The sequence below is a fragment of the Microcebus murinus genome, chromosome 3 (assembly GCF_040939455.1).
Source record: "Microcebus murinus isolate Inina chromosome 3, M.murinus_Inina_mat1.0, whole genome shotgun sequence".
NCBI lineage: Eukaryota > Metazoa > Chordata > Mammalia > Primates > Cheirogaleidae > Microcebus > Microcebus murinus.
Window position 1 is genome coordinate 20864474 of NC_134106.1, and position 20865 is coordinate 20885338.

At 56.3% G+C, this 20865-nt stretch overlaps 1 protein-coding gene across 2 annotated transcripts; it reads left to right on the forward strand.

The window, feature by feature from the left end:
• Positions 1 to 5984: 5984 nt before the first annotated feature.
• GAREM2 (GRB2 associated regulator of MAPK1 subtype 2) lies at positions 5985 to 20568 on the forward strand. 2 transcript variants are annotated; one of them, XM_012788156.3, is made up of 6 exons: positions 5985 to 6096; positions 9048 to 9188; positions 14075 to 14205; positions 14908 to 15954; positions 16863 to 17032; positions 17566 to 20568. In XM_012788156.3, exons 1-6 carry the CDS (start codon positions 5985 to 5987, stop codon positions 18590 to 18592), a joined length of 2628 nt encoding a protein of 875 aa, XP_012643610.3. In that variant the 3' UTR covers positions 18593 to 20568. The 2 variants fall into 2 exon arrangements, with proteins under 2 accessions (XP_012643610.3, XP_075856729.1); XM_076000614.1 differs by lacking the exons at positions 5985 to 6096; positions 9048 to 9188 and adding an exon at positions 13588 to 13609 and having other exon boundaries at positions 17566 to 17650; positions 18050 to 20568.
• Positions 20569 to 20865: the final 297 nt, after the last annotated feature.

The window sequence follows — 20865 nt, forward strand, 5'->3', positions numbered from 1 at the left end:
ATAAATGCCACAGCAGTGGTGTGACTTGCACACTGAGGACAGATGGAGCAGTTTTTTCTTGGGGAATTAGACTGTTTCTGTTTTGTTTTATCAATTTTTTTTGGAGATGGGGTCTTGCTTCGCTGCCCAGGCTGAAGCACAGTGGCTCAATCATAGCTCACTGCAGCCTTGACGTCCAGGGCTCAAGTGATCCTCCTACCTCAGCCTCCTGAGTAGCTGGGACTACAGGTAAGAGCCACATGCCCGGCTTCGGAATTAGACTGTTTTAAAGGGCGGTGATGCTTAGGCTATTGACGATGACTGCTGACATCACAGAGAGGGAGACAAGCTGACATTTCATTTCTCCTGATGGAAGAACCACCACCTCCTATGGCACTGTTATGTCAAAAACTCAAACCCAAACAATTTGAATTTTAGTCACTACATTCTACTACCAATTTAGAGGAAATCAGAAGACAGAGCAGCATGTTAGACTATCCTAAGGGATGGAATCAACAAAATGCAGACTGTGGGAAACACTACAGGACAAAAGATCCAGTTTCTTCTGCAAATAAATTACAAAGAAAAAAAGTATGGACCTTATCAGGACTTCAAATAAAATAAACAAACTGCTTTTTTAAAAAATGTGTAAGACAGTTGGGGAAATATGAACACTGATTAAACATTTTATTATATTAAGAAATTGCTAGTTTTTAGTTGTATAACATTTTGTGGTTATATCTTATAAAAAATAGTTTCTATCTTTAGAGATACATATAGAAATAATTACAGATAAAATGATAAGCTATCTAAGTTCTGTTGCAAAGTTCTACGAGGACATTATGGTCAATTGGTTTTTTGTTGTTGTTTGTTTTGTTTGGTTTGGTTTTTGAGTCAGGGTCTCTTGCTCTGTTGCCGGGGCTAGAGTGCAGTGGTATCATCATAGCTCTCTGTAACCTCAAACTCCTGGGCTCCAAGTGATCCTCTTGCCTCAGCCTCCTGAGTAGCTGGGACTACGGGCAAATGCCACCACACCTGGCTAATTTTTTAAAAAAAATTTGTAAAGACCAGGACTTGTTGCCCAGGCTTATCTTGAACTCCTGGGCTCAAGTGATCCTTCCGCCTCAGCCTTCCAAAGTGCTAGGATTACAGCCATGAGCCACCGTACCTGACCTCAAGTGTTTTTGACAAGGGTACCAAGACAATCAAATGGGAGAAAGAATAGTATTTTCAACAAATGATGCTGGGACAACTGAATATCAACATGCAAAAGAATGAAGAGGACTCCTTCCTCACACCATATGCAAAAATGGACTCAAAATGGATCATAGCCCTAAATGTAAGAGCTAAAACTGTTAACACTTTTAGAAAACAGGAGTAAGCTTTGTAAACTTAGGTTAGATAATGATTTATTAGATATGACACTAAAAAAACTAATAAAGAAATAATAGAAAAATTGGATTATGTCAAAATCAAAACATTTGTGCTGAAAACAATAACTCAAGTGAAAAGACAACTCACAAAAGGAGAGAAAATATCCATAAGTCATATCTCTATAAAGGTCTTTATCCAGAATATATAAAGAACTTTTGCATTTCAATAATAAAAAGACAACTCAATTTAAAATTGAGCAAGAGATTTCAATAGACATTCCTTGAGGAAGATAAATGTCCAATAAACACATGAAAAGATACTCAGCACTATTAGTCATTAGGGAAAATGTAAATCAAAACCACAATGAGGCCAAGTGGGGTGGCTCATACCTGTAATCTCACACTCTGGGAGGCCAAGGTGGGAGGATCACTTGAGCTCAGGAGTTTAAGACCAGCCTGGGCAACATAAGCAAGACCCTGTCTCTTCACAAAATCAAAAAATGAGCTGGGTGTGGTGGTGCACGCCTGTAGTCCCAGCTACTCAGGAGGCTGAGGCAAAAGGATCACTTGAGCCCAAGAGTTCAAGGTTGCAGTGAGCTGTGATCACACCACTGCACTCCAACGTGGGTGACAGTGCAAGACCCTTTCTCTAAAAAACAAAACAAAACAAAACACCCACAATAAGACACCAATTCATACCCACTAGGATGGCCATTGTCCCAAAGAGACAGCAGGTGGGAATGTTAAATGGCACAGCCACTTCAGAAAACAGTTTGGCAGTTCCTCAAAAAGTTAAACATGGAGGCTGGTCCACAGGTAGTGGGTTCTCTCAATTGACTGTTCAGTCAGGTACAGATTGAACTCCTTGTTCAACTCTTTCCCCCTTCTCACCACTGCACTTGACTAATCTAAAAAAGAGTTATGCATAGAGTTACCCTATGATCCAGCAATTCCACCCCTGGGTAGAGAAATGAAAACAAATGTCCACACAGAAACTTGTACACAAATGTACACAGCAGCATTGTTCAGGACACCCATAGTCAAAAAAGTGTGAACCACCCAGATGTCCATTAACGGATGAACTGATCAATAAAATATGGTATATGCATATTATGGTATGTTATTCCACAATAAAAAAGAATAAAACACTGATACCTGTATGAACCATGAAAATTTACGCTAAGTGAAAAAAGCCAGCCACAGAAGGCTGCATATTTTATTATTGCATTTATATTAAAATGTATGGAATTCACAAATGTATAGAAGCAGAAAGTAGATTAGTGGTTGTTTAGGGCTGGGGGATGGGTGGAGAAAGGAGTTGACTGCTCATGGGTACAGTTTTCTTTTGGGGACATGAACATGTTTGAAAATTAAATCGTGATGATGGTTGTACAATACAATGAATATACTAAAATATTTAAATGGATGAATTATATAATATGTGAATTATAGCTCAATAAAACTGTTTTTTAAAAAATTCCATGAGGGGGGATTAAGCAGGTATATAGAAATAAAATCAAGTGTGGGCTGTTAAGTGTTGAAGCTGGGAGATGAATACATGGGAATTCATAATGCTATTATCTCTAGTTATGTTTATGTCTAGAATTTATTTTTTTCTTTTTGTTTGGAGACAGAGTCTCCATCCGTCGCCCTGGGTAGAGTGTAATGGTGTCGTTGTAGTTCACAGCAACCTCAAACTCCTGGGCTCAAGAAATCCTCCTGCCTCAGCCTCCCAAGTACCTGGGACTATAGGTGTACACCACCATGCCTGGCTAATTTTTCTATTTTTAGTTGAGATGGGGTCTCATAATTGCTCAGGCTGGTCTCAAACTCCTGAGCTCAAGCAGTCCTCCCACCTTGTATCTAGCATTTTCTGAAATGAAAAGTTAAATACAATATTCCCCAGAATTCTCAGGTACCTACACAAATGTTCCCTGGCCTCCCTCAGTTTGTGAGCCCAGAAAAGGCCATCACTATCCCTACATCGGTGGGATGGGGTGTTTTACATACAAGGCCAGCTGCTGTGGGCAGCTTTCCTGGCTCCTTCCAGCCAACCTTCTTCCAGTAATCTCAGTCCAAGGAAAGATCTAAGTGTTTCTGACTCCCCATGAAGCTGAATTCCTTCCTGCAGTGTTCCCAGGCCTCCAGCAAATCAAGGAATGTATGTGTCTGGGCACTTTTGTTAGGTACTTGGAGATTCACCAACAGGTAAGAAGCCCTGGAGAGGCTCTGGAACATTCTGCAACAGTGAGGAGCTAGCTCCTTTTAGTTGGGTGGCCCAACCTGATGTCTCACACCTGTGTTGTCCCTAACTCAGCCAGAACCCAAGTTTGCAGGGTTTCGGTGTTAAACATGAAGAATGGCCTGTGGGACAGAAGGTACGAGGAGCAGCTGCAGCCTCGCTGGGACAGTAGCTCCCCCAAAGAGGAGGCAGGGACTCCATGACACATGGTGGAAGCAGAATTGCCAGGCCTTAGTGACTACTTGGGTGCAAGGGTTAGGCAGAAGATTCCCAGGTTGGGGGAGAAGATTCCCAGGTCAAAGGTAATGTCCTCAGCTGGGACAGAAAATAAAAGAGAACCGAGATCGGGTGTGGTTGTGGAAATGGAAGTGGCTGTGAATGCCTTGCTGGGGGTGAAGGGGCAGGGCTGGAAGTTGGGTGCAGAGCGAGTAGCCATGCTGAGGAAGAGGAGCCAAAATGGAGGTGGCCTCTACATCCAGGGCTCAGCTGTAGGGGACCATATGACTCAGTCCTGGATTACACCGGGTTATGCCTTGTTGTCCTGGCAGGGCATGAAGGTGACAAGAGAGACCCTACAGGGCAGGAAAAGAAAAGTGAATCAAAGGCAGGATCCTCTTCATTCACCCTTCTTTCAGCCCTTCACGCTCCCACCTCAGACCCTCCATTTCCTTCACAGACTCCTATATTTTCACCTGTCTCTTTTCCACTTTCTGCCATGTTTCTTCTTCCCACTTCCCTGGGAAATAACCCCCTCACCGCAGACCCAAGAGAGCTGGGGTCGATCTGGGCCACGCTGGGTCACTGGGGTGGGCGAGGGAGAAGGCCTGAGGGCAGCTCCTCCAGGCTGGTGGCCTTGGGGCGGGGCCTGGCTTCCACTCACAGCTGTGCTTCTTTCCCGGTGTGTGGCCTTGGAGCAAAGCATTTCTGCTCTTGGAGTCTCAGTTTCTTTCTCTGCAACACCTTAAGATTGAATTAGTGATCTGAAACGTCTCTCTGCTGAGAGGTTGTGTTCATCTTACCCGGTGCCATTTCTCGTGGCGTTCAGACTACACGATGCCAGGTGTCTGCCACCTCAGAAGAGAGGGTTTGTTTGTAGGTGGGGGGACCTCCCGAGGGTCCCCAGGCTGAAGACTAGAGTCAACAGAGCCCTCTAAGGACCAGCCCTGGGGCTCAGGCCAACTTGGTGGCCACGCTGCCCCTCGAGGTAAGCCTGTCCCACGACAGGCCTGCGCCAGCCCCCGATCACCTGCAGAGGGCGCCGCAGACGCACCGAAGGCGAAGGAGGTCCTCAGGCCGGGTGGCGAGGTCCTGGCCACCGACGTTTCTGGGAAGGGCTTCCCAAGGGGAGCCCCGGAACCCGAGTCGAGAGGGATTGGAATGAGGAGGTGTAAACAAAAAAAGAAGAGCAGATTAAAAGAAGGGAATGGGGGGCGGGGGTCCTGCAGCGACCCGAGAGGGGACTCCGCCGCCGGCTCGGTCCAGAGCATCAGTTTCCTCGCCTGCAGAATGGATGCAGTCGCGTGGCCGCGCCCGCGAGAGTGCCGGAGCTCGGGTTCTCGGGGCCGCGAGCATCGCGTAGGAGGGCGCTGGGGACTCGGGAGCCGCTCTGCAAGGGGCCGAGGGCGCCGTACCAGGCACTAGGACTCGTTCGTAGTCAAAGCTGGATTTAGGTCCTGGCTGCCACCGCACCTCTCTGGGCCTCAGTCTGCTCGTCAGTAAAATGGGGCTGACGAGGCTGCCTCGCCCGGCTCTGAGAGCTGGAGGGAATACATGCCCGCAGCAATCCCCAACTTTTTAGCACCAGAGAGCGTTTTCATGGAAGGCAAGTTTTCCACGGATGGGGGTGGGCGTGGGGGAGGATGGTTTCCGGACGATTCACGTGCATTACATTTATTGTGCACTTTATTTCTGTTATTATTACATTGTGACATATACTGAAATAATTATACAACCCACCTTGGGCTGGGGACCCCCGTAAAGGGGCTGAATTCGGAGCGGACCTGGCGCGGCGTGGGCGGCCTCCGGGCTCGCGGGGCCCGGCCCCCCCACCGCGGGAAGGAGGAGGCCGAGCCCCTCCCGCCCCGCAGAGGCCACCTCGGCCTGCGTTCCCCTGCGGGCGCGCGCCCGGGGGTCCTCGGCCACCGGCGGTCACCTAGGCGCTGGCGGAGCTCGGCCGGCCGGCCGGCGCGGAGGCGGGGCGCGGCCGGGGGTGGGGCGAGGGGCGGGGGCCGGCGCCCCCCGGCGAGGCCGACCACGTGACGCCGGCCGGCCCGACCGCCAGGCGGGGAGCGCCGCGGCGGCCCGCGGAGGTGGCGGCGGGCGCGGGAGCCCGGGCCGCGCGGGACTGGCCGTCGGGGCCCCGGGACGGCGGCCCCGGGCGCGCCCATGCCATGGAGAAGCTGGCGGCCGGGCTGGCCGGCCTGCGCTGGAGCATGGGCGCCTTCCCGCTCGACCTCATCGTCAGCCGCTGCCGCCTGCCCACGCTCGCCTGCCTCGGGCCAGGTACCGGGTCGCCGGGGATGCGGACTGGGGTCCGCGGGGTGATCGGGCGCTCTCCAGGCAGGTGCTAGCGGACTGGGAGGGGGATGCGGACCCTGTCCTCCCGTCTGCCCAGTGCGGGCCCCGCGCGGCTCCCGGAGCGACTCCCTTGGAGACCCGGGACCCCCCAGCCCAGGTCCGCCTCCTGGGCCCCGCGGACCGGCGCGGGGACAGAAACCGGGGACAGGGCCCGGGACAGAGTTTTCCGGCCCAGCTGGAGCCCGGAGCGCGGTGTGCCCGCCCCGTCGGTGCACCCCTTTCCTCCGCCGCCCCGGCCGCGCCCCCCTCCGTCTCTTTGTCTCCGGCCTCTCACCTCTGTCCTCCCGCATCCCTTGGTCTGGCATTCTGCCTTCCCCCCGCCGCCTCCACCCAGCCCCGCTCGGCTTCCCTTGGAACTCTTCTGGAACCCTCCTTTCTCGCCCCGGGGAGCAGCCTGGGGTCCTCGCGGGTGGGCAGACCACCTTCGGGAGAGGCCCAAGTGAATGGGGTCTGCTGCCGGGCGTGCCCCCCGGGACTCCCAGCCCTCCACCGCATCTCGTCCCACTTTTCCGTGGGGCCTGGTGCCCCGGCTGCTCTGCTAATGGGACGGTGCTTGGGGGCCCGAGCGGGGACCCCCGGAGGCTGCGTGGAGCAAGGGGACTGTTTGGGGGAAGGGGGGGCTGCTTGGCTGGGGGAGGGGCGGGAGCCGGGGCTGGCAGCCAGGCCGGGGGTTTTGTGTGTGAGAAGAATAGGGGTTTGGCCCGCGTTGGCACACTCGCTTCCCTGAATGCTAATGGGGCCCGCGGCCGAAGGCTCCTCTTCCCAGCCCCTCCTCTGGCCCGCGGCGCAGCGGCTGGGAGTGGGCACAGGGCGCGCCCGCGTGTCCCGTGAGCAGCCTCTGTGGGAGCGTGCGTGCCGCGGACGTCGGGCAGGGGTGCCCGGCAGGCCAGCGTCTTGTTCCCCGGATCGGATGGCCAGCGCTGGATGGTCAGCGTGTGATTCTGAGCCTGTGTCAGCAGCAAGGCTGTATGTCTGCGTGCGAATGGGACGCGCTGCCCTGGGTTCCCGGCCACTTCCCACACATGCTCTTTGGCTTCTCCCCGTCCTGGGTGTCTTTTTTGAGCTCCTCAGTCTGGGTGGGGTCTCCCTTGGGTTCCCTGACACTTCATGGCACCTTGTCTTGTCTCCTACTGAGCACCCCTTGTAGCGGTCAGTTTACTGTCTTCCCATTGGGCTGCAGCCTCCTTGAGGAGGGCGTCCCTGCCTAACAGACATTATGGGTTAAATGAATGAATGAATGTGTGAGTGAATGAACAACTGGTGTGGTGGCTCAGCTGTCTGTGACAGTGTATGGCTGTGGCTGTGGTCACCATCAGGGTATGAATGTGTGATCAAAATTGTGTGGCCTTGAAGGTCTCGCGGTGTGCCATGTGCCCCTGCATTTGTGAGGGGCCCCTTCGTGGGACCATGAGACTGAGTTGTGTCCTGTGGGTGACAAGCTTCAGTCACCGTGGGCTGCTGTGGTTCAGCTGTTGATGATCATGACCCATGGCTACTGGCGTGTGCCTGTGCGGCTGTGGCCAGCAGGCTGGGCCTAGGAGAGCTCCCAAAGAAGTTGGCAGAACCCAAGGAGAGGTTCCTCTAGCCCAGAGGAGTTGTGGAGAAAGGCTCAGACAACACCCTGCCCTGAGTTCACACACACACACACACACACACACACACACACACACACAGTACCGCCTTGTCCCCCACACATACGGCATGCATATATTTCATAGAGCCCCCAGCCGGCAGAGTAAACCATTTCCCATTTGGTTGGCAGAAATTTAGTGAGTTATGTCTGAAGGGGCTGGGAAGGAGGCATTCCCCACCCCCATTCTGCCCACCAGCTGCAGCCAGGAGACGGCCCCTTCGGCCTCCTGGAAGCTGGGCCGTCTTTCCTGCTCCCCTGGAAACCGTTGCTGGGGTTGGAGCCTCCCAGGCCCCGGCCCCTCCCCACTCTCAACACCTCTGCCCCAGCACAGCTTCCCCCAGTCCCCTGGGCTCCCCGTTCCTGCCTTCTGAATCTGCCCCCCTGATCTCTAAGCCCAGCTTCATCTTGTGACTGGGAGGATGAGGGCTGGGGGAGGGAGAGCCAAGGAGCTGCTTCTCTGAGATGGGGTTGGGGGTTTCTGGGGGCCTCTCTCCTCTCCTTTGAGGTCCCCTGAAAGTAAGAGATTGCCCATGGCGGTGGGTGGAAAGGAAGGCTGCCCATGGCAGAGCCAGGAACCAGCTACTCTAAGTCCTGCCACCTCCTGACCCTTGGCTCTGGGGGAGCTCTCACAGCTGGGACCACAGGGGACAGTTCCTTCTCAGCCCTCTCCCTCTTTGCTGGGCCTAGGCACTGACCTGGGGGCTGAGAATTCTGCCAATGTGGACTTGCCTGGTCCTGAGGCCAGCTCAAGTGTGTCCTGCTTAGTAGAGTCTCCCTTCCTCACCCCACCCCCAGCCAGAGCTGCTGCCACCCTCTGTGAGTCCCCAGACACCCTCCCATCAGGGTTTCAAACCTACCATATTCTCTGTTACATCTCTTCCCAACTCCCCAGGGGCCTGAGGGCTCCTGGAGGCCAGGGGCAGGCTGGCCTCATCGGCTGGGAGCCCCCAGCCCCAGCACAGGGCCGGGGACAGCACTCCGGTCGAATGATGAATGAGGGGCTGAGGCTGGGCTGGGAGTGGGGGAGTGGGGGCCCCATGGGAAGACTCACAGCCTGACTCAGCCCCAGGCCACAGCTGGCAGCCGGCCTGTCCCTTGAGCTTCGCTGAACTGGACAGGATCATGGGGAGCTGTCCCTAGGCGGGGTCTTGGTGAGGAGGTGAGGAGCTCACCCTGTCTGTTCTTTCTGCTGCTTCTAACATTCTCCCTTTCCCTTCTCTTCTGTCTTCCTTTCCCCTCCCAGGGGAGTACGCGGAGGGCGTCAGTGAGCGAGACATCCTGCTCATCCACTCCTGCCGCCAGTGGACAACAGTGACAGCCCACACCCTGGAGGAGGGCCACTACGTTATCGGACCCAAGATTGACATCCCCCTGCAGTACCCAGGTGTGCCCAGCCAGGGACAGACGGCATAAAGCCAGTGGAGGTGGACGCAGGAGGGGCTGGGGCTGGGGGTAGAGTGGGGAGAGCTTGGGGGAAGCTGTGGCTGACCCCCCTTTCTTGGAGCTGCAGGATGAGCAAGACAAGGCCGGTGGGGCCGTGGTCAGAGTTAGGGTTAGAGTTGGGACCCAGAGGTTTTCATACTGTTCAGTGGAGCCTTGGGTTTCTGGAAAGGTGCTCACAGGTTTACAAATCTTTGATTCACATTTTATTTTAAAGTAGATTTTAAAGTAATGATTAAAAAATATCCACACCCTTAAATTGCTACAGACCAAATTTTAACCCTAAGTAGAGACCCTCAGTGTGTGCCTTGTGCTGGCTTAGTGACCCTTTTTTGTGCAGACCCTCAAAGAGAACAACTCCTGCCAGGATCTTCCCAGTCCTGTGCAAGCGAAACTCCGGAAACGAAGGGGTGCTCGGGCCGGTTAAACGCTGCACCTGTCAGCTCTGATCCTGTTTTCCCAATTTCCCAATTTCCATGTTACACATATTGTTTTCATTGATTATGAGTGAATGCTAAAATTATAGACTTTTAAAGATTATGCTAATTACTTTTATCTGTTTTACATATGATGTTGATGTATTAATAAGATTTTGTTTGAAGAAAGGATTTTGCTTCCAACAAAGGAAGAATAGCTCTTTCATTTTACAGATGATGAAACCGAGGGCCTAAGGAGCGAAGCGCCTTGCCCAGGGTCACACAGCTAGGAGGGGAAGAGCAAAGGCCAGACCCGGGGATGCTGACTCACACTGGGCCTGCTGCACCACGCCAGGAAGGCATAGTTACTGTCCCCTGGGTCGGAGGGATGGGAATCTGGTGGCCCCATCCCAGAGACGCCCGCATGCTCACCCAGGATCCCACAGCTACTGGGTGTTAAGCATGTGCTGAATTCCTATCACTGGGCCAAGGACTTCTGTCGTTTCATCCTCACGGCACCCCTGTGAGAAAGTCTTATAAGGCTCAGTTAACTCACGAGGAAACTGAGGCTCCAGGAGTTTCCGTGGCTGGCCTGGTCCTGTGTTTTCTGTAGGAGGCTGGGAACCCTCTGAGCTGGGAGGGCACCCAGTCGCCTCCTCACAGGTACCTCTGCCTCTCTCTGGCCCTGGGTCCCTACTGAGCCAGCGGGACAGGGCTTCTGCTCTTGACAACAGTCCTGTGAGGTTGGTACCTAGACCCTCATCCCCCATTAGAAGATGAAGAAATTATTAATAACTCAAGTGTCTTTCTGACCTAGGGTTTTGTCCCAGGCCTGGAGCCTTTGAGAGCCTGCTCAAGCTAGAAATTTCCCAGCCTGGCTCAGGGAGAGGCCCTGGGTCCTCTTCTTGGGATTAAAAAAGGAAAGGTTGGGAAAAACCCTCACTGACAGAAATGTGACTTCAGGGACTGTGTCCATTTCAGTTGTGTCATTAAAACTCTAGAAGCCAAGACAGTCTCCCAGGGCACTGTGGTTCCAGGGGACTCCTAGCTCTCTCTCTCATCTTTTCTGGGGCCTCTGCATGCGTGTGTGGGTGGTGGTAAGGGTGGGGGGCAGCCACCCCCTGCAGGGGGAGGGGAGGCAGAGGCCCCCGGATGGGGGAGGGGCCGGGGCCGGGTGCAGGTTAACGTGGAGGCTCTGAGTGCACCGAGGCTCCACGCTGATTCCTCCTGATGAATTAATAATGGCACTGGGTGGGCAGGGCAGCTGGCTGTGGACCTCAGAGAGAGCCAGACTGCAGGCGAAGGCAGGGGAGGGGAGGAGGGCCATGTCCCCTGCGGGGGCGGGGGGGCACTATCCACTGACTAGGTCTCTGGGCTGTGGCTTACTGGTCCCAGTGTCAAGGAGACAGGACCCCAGTGCTCCTGCTGGAGGGGCCAGGCGTTTTCCTAAGCAGTGCCACCTCCCAAGCCTTGGCTTTATGCCTTGCAGAGCACTTGGCAGATGCACCTGTGAGCCAAGTAGCATGTTTCCATTTTACAGATGGGAAAACTGAAGCCCAGAAAGATTAAATAATTTGTCCGAGATCACACGGTTGGGGCCAGAGCTGAGATTCAGCCAGGTCTGTCCAACTCCAAAGCCTGTGCGTTACCCATGTTCTTTATTGAGCCTGGGCTGTGAGTCAGGTGCTGGGAGGACAGGGTGGTCAACAGGACCCTGCTCCAGCCTGTAGGTGCTTCAGGCTGGGAGGAGTAGGGCAGACAAATTTGTTCTGGGCAGGCTGGGCCAGGGGGCAGGAGCAGGCAGGGGGAGGCAGGAGAGGAAGCCGCCCCTGGGCCGGGCTGCAGGGTGGAGGAAAAGGCTTTCAGGGGCCGGAGCATCACTCCCAGGAGGTCTCCCTTCCTTCCTCCCAGCAGTAATGACCGGTACTGGGCTGCAGACTGTGGCCAGGGGGGGTGCTGGGTGCCATGGTTACATCGATCTTCCCTGCCACATCCTCCCCTGGCTCTAGCCCTGACTTGGCTCCAAATCTCCCCACAGGGGGCAGTGGGCATCCCTCCCTGCCTGGCTTCTTGAGGTTGGGGGGTTGTGTGTGGATGTGGGGGAGGAGACTAGGGGAGGAGGGGGCTGCTCACTGCCCGATGGTGGCAGACCCGCAGCTCCTGCTTCCTGACTCCCAGCCCCCTGCTCCTTGCCCAGCCCCCTCAATATTCTATCCCTGCTGTCCTCTAGGGCCATGGCACATCTGGGGCCTCTTCCCATGAGGGGCCCAGGGCGGCTAGGACTTTCTTCTGGGCACTTCCCCTTCTCTTCCTTGGCTCTCATTTCTCTCCCTGCTCCTAGATGTGGGTGCTCAGGCCCTGTTCGTGGGCCCCTGCTCTTCATACCTGCACCAGGGGGGTCCCAATCTGAGTCTCTGGCTGGGTTTGGGGGCTCCAGGAACCCCTGGCACTGTATGTAAAATTGTGTATGTGTGTTCATGCTAAGAGTATGAGCATTTTTCTGGGATGCGGGTCCCCAAAGGGTTAAGATCCTCTGTTCTTCCCCGTCCCTGAGACATCTTACTTGCCCACAGTAGAAGCTGCCACCTGTGGGCTGGTGACTTCCAGTCTGTTACTCTGACTAGACATCCCCAGGCTCTCTGCACCCACACCAGTGGCACCTCTGCTAGGAGCACTGCCTGGAGGCCCCTCCCGTGGCCTCCCTAGATTGGCCCCTGCCCCACAGTGTGTTCCTTCTGAGGTCCCAGTTTGGATTAACAACTCTGCCATCTCCATTTCTCACCAGGCTGCTGGCCTGAGTACACCATCCTCAGTCCCTTCCTTCCCCACTCCCCATTCAGTCACCAAGTGTGATGAGTCTCCGTTCCAAGTCTCTCTTGGTCTGTTCACTTTTTGCTATTTCCTGGGTCTTCTCCAGAACTCCTTGCTAGAGTATTTACCTGACTGGGAGACTCCACTGGGTCCCATGTCTTACAGAATAAAGTCGCACTGCCTAGCAAGACATTCAGAGCCTTTCAAACCCCATTGCAGTCTACGTCCCCTCCTGTCCTCCGCTCCCCAAGTCCTTCCCTCCAGGCGTGCAGCATTTGGGGCAGGCAGTCTGCTTTCCTGTCTCTGCTCTCGCTGTTTCTTCCGCAGTGAAAGCCCATTCTGAAAAGTCCCTTTCGTTCTTCAGCTGCAGCTCAGTGGTCCCCTCAGCCTCCGCCAGGCATGTTTCTCCCACCCAGCAGCCCTCTAGCTCTTTCGTAGCACTTGTCCTACCCGCCACCACTGGATACTTCCCGCCTCGCCCACTCTATCTAGATCTCCTTGAAGACTGTATCTGACACAGATTTGTACCCTCTGTAGGGCCCAGCATAGTGTTTGACACATGGCGGCTGCTCCGTAAATGTTTGTGGAGTAAATAAATACATGAACTATGACTGGAGCAACCAGGGGGAAGACTTCCAAAGCTAGAGTCACCGTGTCTTCTCTTGCCCAGCTGTTCCCTCCCCTACACAAGGCTCTCTTCCTACTGTATAAAGCCAGGGAAGAGGTCATCCATCTGATGCCACGGTGGGTCACAGCCTGTCTTTGTGCTCATGTAGGTGTGCACACAAAAGGTATGTGGCCAGTGTGGCGAGACAGTTTATACAGAGGTGTCAGCTTCACAGATGAGCATCACTTCTGTAAAGTCTGTGTCTGCTGGGGGTGTCTCTGAGCCAGCCAAAACACAGCCCCTGACCGCAGGTTGGGAAGGCCTCCCCTGCAGGTGGTGGCTTTCTTGGGCTCAGGTCAGAGCCTGTGGGTCAGTGGGATTGGATATTGGACCAGGGCAGAGTCTGGGAGCAGAGCTGGGGTCACAGTGGCTCTCCCAGGGCCTTCAAGGCCTGGGGCTGGACACCTGCTCTGCCCAGCGCATCCATGTGTATCAGCTACCCAGGCTGGATGCACAGGATGCCACATCCAGGCAGGGCCAACATCATCTGTCCTCAACCCCTTTAGATGAGGACCCACGGGCCCAGAGATGAAAAGGACTTGTCTAGGATCAGAGAAAGTCAGAGGGCAGGCTGGGACCAAGCTAGGAGCCATACTGATGCTTGATCAGGGGCCAGCTCTGTGTCCAGGTGTTTGGGGCCACTGCTGTGGGTTTCTCTGGGCAGGCAGCTGCTAACTTCACTGCACACCCACAGGCTCTCTCGGGGTGAGGGCTGGGCTCTAGTTGCTAGGGATCTGTGCTCACCCTCTTGCTAAGGCTTGAGCCAGGTGACCAGCCCCCTGCAGCCCATGCTGGTGAAAACCTGCCCTTCTGCCCACCTGAGTCCCAGAGGGGCTGGTTGAGATGACAGTAGCAAGGAGAAGGGACCAGGAATGCTCTCAGGATGCAGGCTCCCACAGGCAGGCCCACCCCAGCAGCCTTTGTCCCCCTCTGCAGGGAAATTCAAGCTCCTGGAGCAGGCCCGGGATGTGCGGGAGCCAGTGAGGTACTTCAGCAGCGTGGAGGAGGTGGCCAGCGTCTTCCCAGACCGCATCTTTGTGATGGAAGCCATCACCTTCAGCGTCAAGGTCAGTCCTTCCTGTACCAGGCACCGTGTCCCCACACCACCCCTTCCCTCAGGGGCAATCCTGAGCCCGGTTGGAGGGTTGCCCTTAGGGTCCAAGAGGGAGAATGGCTTTCAGGGACCCCTTGAGGGCCTTTGGCACAATCAGGCCACATCAGAAGAGCAGGGTGTAGGACTCGCTGGGCCGGACTTCTTGGGAAGTAGAAGCAGCAGGGGCTGTGGGCAGGGGTCACGCCCTGACTTGGAAACCTTTCAGGGCAGTCTGTCCCCAGCTGCCCCAGCACCCACTGGTAGAGGTGGTGGTGGTGAGCAGCGGTGCACACGGTCCCTGCTGGGTACCTCTTTGCTCTCTACAAACCCTCTTATTCTTCACCAATTCATTTCTTTTCCCAGTAACCTTGTTGGATGGGTGGGGTGTTATTATCACCCAAATAGTAAAGACAATGGTAATAAAAGTTGACATTTACCAAGTCCTTTCAAAGTATGTCACTGCACATAGCCTTTTTCATTCCACAGCAACCCCTGGGAGTGGTTATCACAGGCAGCCACTAAGGCCCCACGACGTGGGACTCTGGCCCACAGTCCAGGGCTCTTGATCTGGTCTCAACCCTGGGAGGGCCAAAGGGAGGGCTGCTCTCCTGCCTGGGAAGACCGTGTGGCCTTCCTCGGCCGGGCTGACGCCTCGCCCTGTCTCTGGGATCCCCAGGTGGTGTCAGGCGAGTTCAGCGAGGACAGCGAGGTGTACAACTTCACGCTGCACGCAGGCGACGAGCTCACTCTCATGGGCCAGGCGGAGATCCTGTGCGCCAAGACCACCAAGGAGCGCTCGCGCTTCACCACTCTCCTGCGCAAGCTGGGGCGGGCCGGGGCGCTGGCCGGGGTGGGCGGCGGCGGCCCCGGGGGCGCGGGGGCCGCGGGCGGCGGGGGTGCCAGGCCCATCAAGGGCAAGATGCCCTGCCTCATCTGCATGAACCACCGCACCAACGAGAGCCTGAGCCTGCCCTTCCAGTGCCAGGGCCGCTTCAGCACGCGCAGCCCGCTGGAGCTGCAGATGCAGGAGGGCGAGCACACGGTGCGCGCCATCATCGAGCGCGTGCGGCTGCCGGTGAACGTGCTGGTGCCCAGCCGGCCGCCGCGCAACCCCTACGACCTGCACCCGGTGCGCGAGGGCCACTGCTACAAGCTGGTCAGCATCATCTCCAAGACGGTGGTGCTGGGGCTGGCGCTGCGCCGCGAGGGCCCGGCGCCGCTGCACTTCCTGCTGCTCACCGACACGCCGCGCTTCGCGCTGCCGCAGGGCCTGCTGGCCGGGGACCCGCGCGTCGAGCGCCTGGTGCGCGACAGCGCCTCCTACTGCCGCGAGCGCTTCGACCCCGACGAGTACTCCACGGCCGTGCGCGAGGCGCCCGCCGAGCTCGCCGACGACTGCGCCAGCCCGCGCCGCGCGCGCCTCTGCCTGCCCGCGCCGCGCGCCCCCGCGCCCGCCCGCGCCCCCGGTCCGCCCGCGCCCGCGCCGGCCGGCGACGGCGACCAGGAGTATGTGAGCCCCGACTGGGCCGGCGCCCCCGAGCCCGCCGCGCCGCCCGCCGAGATCCCCTACGAGGAGCTGTGGACGCACCAGGCGCCCGAGGGCCTCTCCGAGGGCCGGGCCCGGCCGCCCCCAGGCCCAGACCTCATCTCCTTCGGGGCCGCGGGGTCACCACGTCGGGAGTCCGAGGCGCCGCCTCCTCCCGTCCCCCCCAAATCCGAGGCGGTGAGTGACTGCGCCCGGGGCTCTGGCCTTGGGGAGCGTGCCCAGCCTGGGGGCCTCAGCCCCAACCCGGGGAGTGACAGACAGTGGCGGAGGTGTGGGGGAGAGAAGAAAATGGGCAAAGACGCACAAGAGTATTTGTAGTAAAGGGCACCAGGGGCGGTGCCACCTGGACTGTGGGGACAAAGATGCCAGGTAGGACCCTAGCCACAGAGAATTTGGTAAACAGTGTTACCTAGAAGGTTCCACAGAACAGGAGTCTTCTAAGTTGTCCAGCGAAAAGGAGAGTCCATGGTCAAAGAAGTTTAGAAAATGTGTGATTGCCAGCCCTCCCGCTCCCCCGCAGTTTGGAGTCACAGAACATTGGCATATTAAGGGTCTGAAAAGTCCTGCACTGTTTATCTTTGTTTAATGCAGAATTTCCCAAACTTGTCCACAGAGTATTTCCCCCCTGCCCATAACACTCATCAGCGTCTGCTGAGGTCTACTTTGGGGTGCTTTGCCCATAAGAAGGGGATCCAGATGCAGATGCCGTTCCTTCCCTTTGTCCCCTCTGCCACACCTTTTCCTTCTCTCTCCTTTTCCTTGAGGAGGGAGTGTGTCTGTTTCTCTGATTGCTTTCCACCTGCTTCTGTGTTCTTTTTCTTACACTCGTGACGCGTTTCCGAGGAGTAGGAGGCAGTGAGTGTGCCTGGGAGTGTGGGGGCAAGTGAACTAGGCTGGAGAGGCTGGGCGGGGTGGGGTCGGTGGCTGGCTGGGGCAGCAGTTGGGGCAGGAGGCAAGATAGCCTCTTGGCAAAGTGGGGCAGGCGTCTGTCCCAGACACTCCATTGCCCAGCTGCTTGAGGAGGGGAAAATACGGAATGTCAGCTGCCTGGAGACAGAGGCAGAGTCATGGCCCTCTGCTTGCAGGTGAAGGAGGAGTGTCGCCTACTCAATGCCCCACCTGTGCCTCCCCGGGGTGGCAATGGCAGCGACCGGCTCTCGGGCAGCCCCCCAGTACCCCCACGCTTCCCCAAGCTGCAGCCTGTCCACTCACCCATCTCCAGCCTCTCCTACTACTCCTCTGGCCTCCAGGATGGGTGAGTCCCTTCCTTCTCTTGGTCCTGGGCTCTCCTAGGGTGGACCGAGGTAGGGGAGGGTGGGGAGGGGAATACAGTGCTGAGGAAGAAGCAGCCTTCAGGCCTGGTGGTTCTGAGGGTGCAGGGCCCCGTGCAGTAGCTGAGGGAGAGGAAACGGCTGTCCAGCATCTGGGGCCTGGGGCCCAGCGGCCTGCTCTGCCTCCTTCCTGCTTCACTTGTTTCTTTCCTAAATGATGAGGGTTGGATAGGAGCAGTGCTGTGGTTCCCTCTGCTGCAGGATAGAGTGCTCCTTGCTAATCTCAGATTTTTATTTAATTCAGTTTAGTCTAATTTCCCCCCTGTGTTTTCTGTCCTGGACTGGGAGATCCTGGAAGGAAAGAACAGGGTGATCCCAGAGGGTCTCAGGCCTTGGGGCTGGGGCACAGGCCAGTATTGCTAAGACCGGTGGTTTGCTGTGTTCTGTGTGACCCTGTTGTGTTCCCTCTTGCTCTGCTTTTCCTGTCCTGTGTACCTGTGTCTGTCTTTGCCTGCAGGGTGGGTTCCCGCAGTGGCAGTGGCTCCCCGTCACCGGATGCGTACTCGCTCTATTGCTACCCATGCACCTGGGGAGACTGCAAGGTGGGCGAGTCCTCTAGCCGCCCGCCCCCTGGACCCCTGCCCTCTACCACGCAGCCCAGCCAGGCCTCCCGCGCCCTTGCAGAGCCCCTGAGCGGTCGGGCTGCCTCCCTCCTGGGGACTGACACTCCTGTCAAGACCTACCACAGCTGTCCACCTCTGCTCAAGCCCTCGCACCCCCAGAAGCGCTTTGTTCCGTTTGGAGCTCTCAACCCCTTTTCTGGGCCTGCCTACCCCTCAGGCCCTTCAGCGGCCTCCTCCTCTGGGCCCACAGCCACCATGGCTCCCCTGGCTACCTCCAGCCCTGCGTATTCCCCAGGCCCAGCCTCACCAGGCCAGACCTATTCAGCTGCTCCCCCTTCCTCCTGCCCTACGTCCTCTTCCTCTTCCTCTGAGTGGCAGGAGCCAGCCCTGGAGCCCTTTGATCCCTTTGAGCTGGGGCAGGGCAGTTCTCCAGAGCCTGAGCTGCTGCGCTGCCAGGAGCCCAGAGCTGTGGGGGCACCTGGGCCTGGGCCCCGTCTTTCACCACTTGGTCCCCTCAAGGCCTTTGAGCCTGAAGGTTTGGTGCTGCGGCAGGTCCCCACCCCATTGTCACCAGCTGCCCTGCAGGGGCCTGAGGCAGGAGGAGCACGGCTTTTTCTCACTCAAGGGCGCCTGGAAGGGCCTCCTGCCAGTCCCCGGGATGGAGCCACAGGCTTCGGAGGCCGGGATGCCTCCTGGCAGCCCCCTGCTGACCTGTCTGCACTCTCCCTGGAGGAGGTCTCTCGCAGTCTGCGTTTCATCGGACTCTCCGAGGATGTAGTGAGCTTCTTTGCCCGAGAACGCATTGATGGTAGCATTTTTGTGCAGCTCAGTGAGGACATCCTGGCAGACGACTTCCACCTCACCAAGCTGCAGGTCAAGAAGATCATGCAGTTCATCAAAGGCTGGCGGCCCAAGATCTGAACTGCCCAGCCTGAGCTGCACAACTGGAACGCTGGCACGGAGACCCTGGGGGCCAGCCATGGGTCTACCAGGTGACAGTACTCCCTGAGAAGCAGGTCCTGCCTGTGGGGAGGATCTATGCCAAGGCTGAGGCCGTTCGGCAGCTGGAGTGAATCCAGGGCAGACACACTTGGAAATGTGGTCCCTTGGGGTCAGACCCCTGCATGTGGAGACATCTTGCCTTTTAAGTGTGCAGAATATGTGGGGAGGGGGCTGGAGGGCACCAGTGTGCACCTGGGACTGTGAGGCATTTGCTGTAATTCCCACAGCAGGGCCGAGAGCTGGCCTTCGTGGTGACCTAACACCTTCAATGCCCTGCTATAGACATTCACAGACATCTTGCACTTCTCAAGCTCGTAGGTTCAGGTTAGGGACAAGGGAACGAAGATGGCCCACAATTTAAGCACAAATTTCCCAAGTGCCCACTCTTTGTGCTCTGTGGGCTTTTGGCCTAAAGCTGCCCCAGAGTCAGGGGTGTCGATTTCTTTTTTTTTTTTTGAGACAGAGTCTCACTTTGTTGTCCAGGCTAGAGTGAGTGCCGTGGCGTCAGCCTAGCTCACAGCAACCTCAAACTCCTGGGCTCAAGCGATCCTCCTGCCTCAGCCTCCCGAGTAGCTGGGACTACAGGCATGCGCCACCATGCCCGGCTAATTTTTTATATATATATTAGTTGGCCAATTAATTTCTTTCTATTTATAGTAGAGACGGGGTCTCGCTCTTGCTCAGGCTGGTTTTGAACTCCTGACCTTGAGCAATCCGCCCGCCTCGGCCTCCCAAGAGCTAGGATTACAGGCGTGAGCCACAGCGCCCGGCCAAGGGGTGTTGATTTCTGTGTCTCTGGGATCCCCTTCCTTTGGCCTCTGCTCCGCCATGATTTGAGGTGCCTGGCCCTGAACACAGGCGGATCATGAACAAGCCTGTGCCCCAGCACCTCATAGGTGCCACCTCTGGGTTCTAGTTTGTGGGAGACGGTGTGGAAGAGCACTCTCTGCTATGGACCTGCTTCTCTGGGTGGGGAGGCACCTGCTCCCCAGCCGTCTCTCATCCCTGGCTCCCGCTCTGACCTCACTGCAGTTAGTCATCCCTCCCCTCAGGTGGCATTCAGTCACAGAATACTGACTCCGTGGAAGGGCAGGTTGATTTAGGTCAGCTGCTCCTTGATTCTAGAAGCAAGTGGTGGTCAGTCACCCTCACTTCTGTCAGTCTCCTGCCCCCATCATTTGGCTCTGATGGATATCTGGTGTCCCTCCCTGGTTTTCTGTCACTAGCACAGGAGGGTCCAGTTGGGAGAGAAAGCACAGTGGCTTCGGAAACCCTGCCTTTCCCGGTGCTCAGTCCTGCCCTTGTTCACATGCTTCAGAGCAGATCTTTGTGCCCTTGAGTCTCCAGCGTGGTCATGTGCTTGGCACCCTGAGCTCTGGTCATTGTGTACAAGCCATCCCCACCCCACCCCACTGCACTGACCCAGAACCACAGAACCAGCCACTGGTGTCAGGGCCTCAAAGGTACCAGCCTTCTCTTCTGCCTTACCTAGTCTACCTAGATATTTATTTCCTCCGTTTTCTATCTTAAGAGTAGCAAAGCCCTGCTTGTGCCCATGCCCCAAGCAGGCTGCCTCAACTCTGACAGAAGGGAGGTTAGAGAGTAGAGCACACAAACTGTGATGTGGAGACATTTGGTTTTCTTGCATATCATTTAATGAATCCTCAAGGACTAGTGAAATAAATGCTAGACCACTAAAGAACAGTGCAAGTGGAATTCTGGGTGTCAGCTGCTTTCTTCTTTTTGGAGGGCCACGGGGACCCATGAACACAGTGTATATGGCTCTGGGCAGGAGAAGACTTTGGCATGGTGTGTGCATGTGGCCCATTCCCATGCCTCTCATTCCCTTCTGCAAGTCCCTCACCATCCCCTCCCTGCCCTGCAAGAACCCTCCAACTCCTATTCGTGTTTTGATATAATTCACACCTACCTGGTTGCCGAAGGGAAAGACCCAGATGTCAAAGTTCCATGCTACCAGCCAGAGTCCAAGTTTAACTTCCTGCATTGGCAGAATGCCTGCCTCAGGCTCTCTCAGGACCCTACATTTAGAAGCCTGTTAGTGGCCTTGGTGCAGAGAATCTCTGCTGTCTACTGGTCATCTGAAAACTGCAATTCAGAGATGACTGGGTTTTAGGGCCTGGCTTCCTAGCAACCAGCAGTGTCTCTTTAGGAGTGCCAGAGCTAAGCTCCCT